The 7,567-nt window shown below is 28.4% G+C and overlaps 1 protein-coding gene across 1 annotated transcript in view; it reads right to left on the reverse strand.

Annotated features, from left to right (window-relative positions):
• The window catches only part of LOC105626868 (neuropeptides capa receptor-like), a 29,021-nt gene extending 25,490 nt beyond the window's left edge, over positions 1 to 3,531 (reverse strand). Inside the window, exon 1 of the mRNA XM_012208161.1 lies at positions 3,255 to 3,531. Within this exon, the coding sequence (XP_012063551.1) occupies positions 3,255 to 3,531 (277 nt within the window). The remainder of the gene's footprint in view (positions 1 to 3,254) is intronic.
• Positions 3,532 to 7,567: the final 4,036 nt, after the last annotated feature.

The raw sequence follows: 7,567 nt of genomic DNA on the forward strand, positions 1-7,567 counted from the left end.
GAGAGAGAGAGAGAGACAATACTAATAATGTATTAAATCAGAAATGATAGGAAATAATTTAATGCTATTATATATATCTATTATATACACGTATTTCTATATATTATATATTATATATTGTATTCAGTTTGTGTTAAATACAATTGTTCCATAATATCAGAGGATGCTTTTAAAATCAACATATCATCTTTATAAAGTGAATGGATGTTCTACTTTTTATTCCAACAATTAATACGATGGCACAACTTAGGCGTTTAGTTAAAAAATTCAAAAGAAAAATAGAAAATAAAATGTTTCTTTATCTACTATATTAAAACGAGAATATTCTCATTTACGTTTATTTTAGAGTTCAATAATAATTATGGGGATGAAAATAATATTTTCTTTAATGAATATTTAGAATATTAATAATGGATTATGATTATTTATTCATCGAGAGGTGACACTGTGTAAATCAATATCCAGGCTCTCAATCATTGGCAGATACTGCTCATAATCCTGACAGATGAACTATTTAAGACAGCACTCAGAGAAATATCAGAGGGAACTCTATTCCAAAGATCTATTGCGGGGGTGATAATTTATTTATCACGTGAAGGAAAAAATTGATGTCGAGGCCTGAGATCGTAAAAGTTTCGTATGCGCTTTCTCTTTAATATACGTGAAAGAAATGTTTCCACTGCAAAAAATGTCTCCAGAGAGACCAATAATAAAGAAATACGATTATCGTTGATTCTCTAATAGCTAGCGTTCGATGGTCACTCTCGATAAATTCCTGCAGTTCGTCACGTTTATTGTCGGAATGCAAGTAATAGATAGCCCGTTCGCTCGAGGGAAGCGTGATATTAAATCCGAAAAATATAAACAGCATCAGTTAGGGAATTTGACAAAAATGATTAGAACGTGAAGCCCATTTTTGAATTTTTAAAAATATCTTAGAATTTTTTAAAACATGACTCATGTTCGATTTAAATTAGCATAGTCTATTAATCCTTTATTACTCGCGTGGGAACTCGCGTCTAGCACGGCCCACGTGAGTTTATAAGGTGTCTCTATTTATAAGGTGTCTTAATCTTATAAATTTGCTAAATGTTATTTATACACATTATTATATTTAGCGCAAATTGTTTTATGTTTTTTCTTGCATTCATCTTTATTTAAAGAACGATTTTATCTAAAGGATGTATAGAGTATTATAAATTTTTATTTAATTCTAAATCATGAAAAAGTACAATGAAAATTCAAATGTAGTATTGGGATGTCAGAAGTGCCCTAATTATATTAGTAATTATGTAAAAAGTAAAAAAATTGTGCAAATAATGTAGAGTTAATGCAAAAGTGTCGAAGATAAAAAGCGGCGCGTTAAATTTTTATGTTGATTTGCAATACACACACAACGAAAATAACGAAATTAATCCTTGGTAGTAATTCTCAACCGTATAATTAACACGTAATGAATAGGACGCGGTGCTGTGTATACCTTCATTATCGCATACATGGTGAGATTCATTATGATGATTATCGCCCGCGCGAAGAGACAATGCAATAGTTAGGTTACAGTAACTTTGTTTCAGAGAGAGCAGCGCCTATTCTTCAGTCGCTCAAGGTGCGGTTTTGACTGCGACAATATCAATAACTGATTAAATGAATCGTCGCGAGCTAAAACTCATTACGTGTATAATAATCACGATCAAAGCGACGATAAACAAAAGTGGATGAATTCTCAATGAGCCGCGGTGAAGTGACGTTTACAGAGTAAACCATTGTTGTCGTTAACAATTTAACGTAAACATACACGTTTTTTTTGCCATTATTAGCCATTATTGTGAAAGCACGGTTAACGATTACTTACAATTTAATGCGACTATTAATTGGATGAACAAAATAATTATTGCACCCTGGAGTGAAGCTTATGGCTAAGTAATTAAAAATGCCAACAAAATGCGCTTAATAAAATATAAAGCCGAATTACAAATACCACGCAAATTCTTGGAACGTGAACGAAATGACAGGTATGGAGCAGTTGATAGGAAAAGTCAGATAGGAAAACTTTAGAGCTGAGACTGGCACATAACTGCGTATCAAAATACTAAACGAGTCACACTTCCGCAGGTATTATTCTAGCTTCATGTATGATGTCAAGTAGAACGAGACGAGATAAATCAGACGCCGCGCGAAAACGATCTTCTGACAAATCGAGTGTATTGAATAATGTAAATTATTGCTGCGAGCACAGAAAATTTTCAAGTAAAAAGAAATTTTTGTAATAAATCTGAGAAAACTAATTTAACGGATTACAAGCATTACATTTTAAAGAATTGGAAACAACTTTCCGAGTAAGCAACTTATACTAATTTATTTACTTATACTAATTTATTTACTTTTTTATTCTAAGTGACCAAGTTATGCAGAAAATTTTGTGCTGTAAATAATTAAAATTTTATATTCTATATACTTCAATAATCCAAACAGATAACTTGCATTATTTTGTTGATTTTACACAGAAAAGAAATTAAAAATTTTTTATAATTTATGTAAACAACTTGTATTAATCAACATATTGTGTAACTTGATAATTTATTGCGGTAAGGAAATTAAATGAAGGAATATAAAAGTATATTGAAAAATAATGTGTAAAAAATATTTTAATAACTCAGTAAATATTTGTTACATCTAAAGCGACATTCACTCTTTATTAATAAAATTAATATTATATAATTTTCAAATATATTAAAGCTTTACACATTGCAGAATAAATTAAAATTTTAATCATACAATTATAACTTTTAAATGAAACATGACTGAAACTTGAAATAATTTAATTTGCATGTTGAAAATGTAAAGATAAGAAATGAATTTTTATTGTATAATTTCATTAAAATTTATTAAAGGCATTTAAAATTTTTAAACACCTTCAAGATCCAGCAACAATTTATTTTATTTATTTTATTTAAGTAATTTAATGTATCATGTAATAAATTTCGCATTTATTTATCTTCCTAAATTATAAATTAAATAATAAAATATTTTGAATAATATACGCGCATATTATTATTGTAAAAATATTATCATTGTAATAAAAGAATAAAAAAATGAAAGAACTGTATTTTAAAATTCAAATCAACTTTTTAAATTATTATTATCTTTATTATTGATTGTTAAGAAGTCTCTATTGCTTATTTACTATTCAATTTAGGACATAGAAATTTGTAATTAAAGACAAAAAATAATTTTGACAATAACTGTCGACTTACCGAGAATTAAGAGAAGCAAGTCAGATATCGCCAGATTGAATAGATAGTAATTAGTGGCGGTTTGCATGACGGGATTTCGCCTGATGACAATGCAGGTGACCACGTTGCCGAACACGCCGGTGACGAAGATCGCTACATAGACGAAAGTAATCGGCAACACGAGCTTCAGTGATAGATGCTTCGGTCCCCAGATTAATTTTACATAGTCGGACTCGTTTAGATTAATCAGTTCCGTAAGGTTGTCGATCTTTAGAAGATATTGGTCCGAAAATTCCATACTTCGCGCGTTTCATTAGTTCGGTCGATCGCTTTTCCCCATCAGTAGTATCACTGATCAGATCGTTCGTTCGATCAGACCGTACACCGATTCTATCTCGGATAAAGAGGATTCTATCTCGTTTCTTCTTCTCTTGACAATCATGATTCTGCACTATATTAAATTCTCATCGAACAACACACAGAAACTTAACGATTATTCTCTCAGTTTTCAGCACGTTAAATCGAATCTCGCGAATTGCTATGAATCGATTCATTCTTTCTCAAAAATGATGGTCCTCACTGATCAATTTCGATCGCTCGGTTTCGTGGATATTTTCGAGAAAGAATTTATTTATTTCTTTTTTCGGAGATAAATAACCGCGATACGCGCGAGAAATATATAACGGGGTGGAAAAGTGCTCCATTCGACTGACTGCGAACAAGTGACGACCGCGGAGCGTTCCGGTCTTCGCTATCGGACCACGCGCCCATCCACCACGCATCCAGCCCTTAACTTCAACCCCCTCGAGAGAGCACGCTGTGCCACCCGTCCAATAGAATCCCGCTGATCGCCGCGTGCAAAATATTCCAGATATTCGACGCATATTGTTCTAAACGACATCCCAGTGAGAAATAACTCATCGAATTGATGTCGAATCGATGATTTCGACGGCAATTCGATATACGGCATATCGATTCGACGTCTAATTGACATCATTTCTCTCTGAGATGACAATACTCTGAAGCAATTCTGGTTAAATGATATTAAATGATTAATTTTAATCGAACGATTGATCAGATCCGAAGGATTTTATACGATGTTATTGACAGTACAATTAAGAAGTTCTTTTACGTAAGATAATGAGTTGAGAAGGAATAAAATTTTTGTATATTGAAAGTTTGTTCACCAAAAAAAGATAAATTTAAAAATCTAATTGTAAGTTAATGATTTCATTAAATGAGGTAATATTTTTTACAATAAAATTATTTAGATCTTAAGATGTTTAGTATTAGAATATCCTTCTAAGACGCCAATAAATATCAATATTATTAAATTACTTGTCAATTTAATTACTATTACACTAAAAAAAATGTTTTGTTCTATGAACCAAAATTTTGTTATAACGATAAAAATTTTTTGAAATATATCAACATATACAAATTTTTAGTTAAAATATACCTAACAAAACTGTAATTTTACATGAATTATATTTTTAGTTATGAACTAAGTTTAGTTGATATAAACAAATTTTTGATATTTGATACGAAGCAAAGAAATTATTTTGCAACTGAATTTCTTGTTATATAAACAAAATATACAGTTGTTATTAAACATTTCTTTAACTAAAGTTTTGCTAAAAGCAAAACATTACATTTTTTCCTAATCTCTAGTTTTGTTTATTTCAAGACTGAAAATTAAATTCGGTACGCAGTTTGCGGGATTAGATAGATATATTAATTTACACTAAATAATTTAAGCATTAAAAAAATCCAGCTTGACTGTTTAAGTTTTTTATTCCATTTGATTTTTGTGTATTTACATTAGGATTTTAAAAAATACTTAATTTAAAAATTGTTCACTAAATGTGTCATAAATAGACCGATTTATATTAATCCTCATAAAATAAACTTTCCTGGCAATTTTATGTGAAATTGCATTGAGCTTTATGTCTAGCAATCTTTATTTGAGCAAAAGCGATTCAAGACCATTAAAGGAGATTTTAAAAAAGAAAAAGTCCGTCTTTTTAGGATGGAATTCTCTTTAATTCATTTCGTGTATTTTAGAATGAAATTTCTTTAGATTTAATGTATCAATCAAATCTCTGCATTTCCTAAAGATATTAAAAATAATTCAATTATGCTATTTTTACCTTTTAACGTCTGCAATTTTCATTTTATTTATTATCAAAATTCAAAGTTTTAACTTTCGGCAACTGATATTTATACATCGTAATCAATTATTTTATTCGTCATCTAGAAAAAAGAAAATATAATAGTTGTGATAATATTTTCTTACACATAAAGTTATGAAAAAGTAAAAAGCTTTTTAATAAGATATAATTTTATATACCATATAGATATTCTTTTAATTGGCAGTGATTGTATGACAAAACGTATATTCAATGAAATAGAATTGGATCTGTTTTTCCGTGAATGTTTCTCATTTTGTGCCACAAACTTCTGCTTTCGGTATTGCTTCGCTTTATTTACAGAATTGTTTAAATCGCTCCGCTGCACGTATCGTTCATTTGTCATATTATTCATTTCACAATGTTGTTTTCTTGTATTATTACCGTTATTTTAGCACGTGAAAATAACATATCGTAAACATACTACATGTATATATATATTATTATTATTATTATTATTATTATTAATTTATTTTATCTATGTATGAAGATTATATTCATGATTTTATTGAATACGATTTAAATGTAATTTATCAAGAATTGTACTATGATCATGTGCTATATTTATTACCAAAATCATTCGCAGATAATCGTTTTAATTCTCATACGAGCAACTGCGTATAATGTGCATATTGCGGATCGTTAATGAGCGTGTAAATATGAAGTACAGAACTGGTTACAACACTAAGGGTCTCTTTCATCAACTCTAATTAACGCTAACATCAATGGTTAATCCAATCGCTGTTGCTAATGTGAGAACTAAACACAGTTTGTTTCAGAAGAGGAAGAGAGAGAAGTTCTAATATTGTATATTGAATTGTTGTAGATACTTTTACAAATTAAGCTTTGTTTTCCATTTCTAGAATTAAAAAGAAATGTGGAATAAGTTAAACCTCGATTAAAAAGTTAACCGCCAATTGTAAAATTGGATTTTAATCGTCGATTAATATATCGGATAATAATCGTCGATAATTAACTTAATCAAAGATTGGTGAAAGAGACTAATGCCCAATTTTTCCAATGTATGATTAACCAATGTCGGTTCATCTTATTCTTTATTTTTTTTAATTCTAAAAATTAAAAAAGAATAAATGGTTAGTTAAACAAAAATTAAAGTTAATATATACAATTTACATTGGTAGAACTGAGCCTAAGATTATTTTCAGACTTGACTTACCTCAGATGTATCACCTTAGACGTATTTGCAACGAGAAACTCCCATTTGTGATACATCAGACGCACACGTTAATTATGGAAATGTGTTGAATACATTTCACAAAAAATTGTAGCTGTATTTGTAACATACAGAAATGTAAAAATACAAACTAAAATTGAGAGTTATGCATTTTTTTATTAATTATAATCGGAAATTGTTAACGCTTTAGGTTGACAATTAAAAATATTACTTTTGACGCTAATTTTACGTATCGTTAAAATGTTCCGTTATTTTACCGCATTAAAAGAAATTATACCTTGGTTTTTTAAATTTATTTATTTTTATTTTTTAATTTATTCTTATTTTATTATTTTTTAATTATAAGTTTATGTATAACGACAAATAATATATACTACACTATTCTCGATGCTGCTTTACGTAAAATTCCTATTTAAAAGTCTTAAAATGAATAAAACTTTATTTTGTAAAATAATATTATTTTTTGTATTTAAATAAATATTTTGCGAAAAACATTTTATGTATTTCGCACGAGTTATTTCTCGTGTACGTAATGACTAACTCTCGTAGTAGTAACTAAAAATGTTCAAATAGAATTTAAAAAAACAGATATTCTAAAATTCGAAGAGAGAAGGATTTATATGTACCTTATATAGTTTTATATAGTTTTATTCAACGTTTGAAGTAATTGTTAGAGGAATGTAATACAATCGTTTTTCCTTTTCTAAAATGATGTTAATGATCTCTTATGTGTTGAGTAAAATACAGCAATTTTAATCATGTTTTTTAATGATACTTAGATAAACGGATATTTTTCACAATAATGGATATATATAGATATATATATATATATATATATATATATATATATATATATATATATTAGTTAGTAGGTACGTACTATAGTATTAGTAGTACTTATTTATTAACTTAAATTAAATTTAAAACTTAAAAAGTTAAGTTTAAAAGTT

This window comes from Atta cephalotes (assembly GCF_000143395.1).
Source record: "Atta cephalotes unplaced genomic scaffold scaffold00001, whole genome shotgun sequence".
Lineage (NCBI taxonomy): Eukaryota > Metazoa > Arthropoda > Insecta > Hymenoptera > Formicidae > Atta > Atta cephalotes.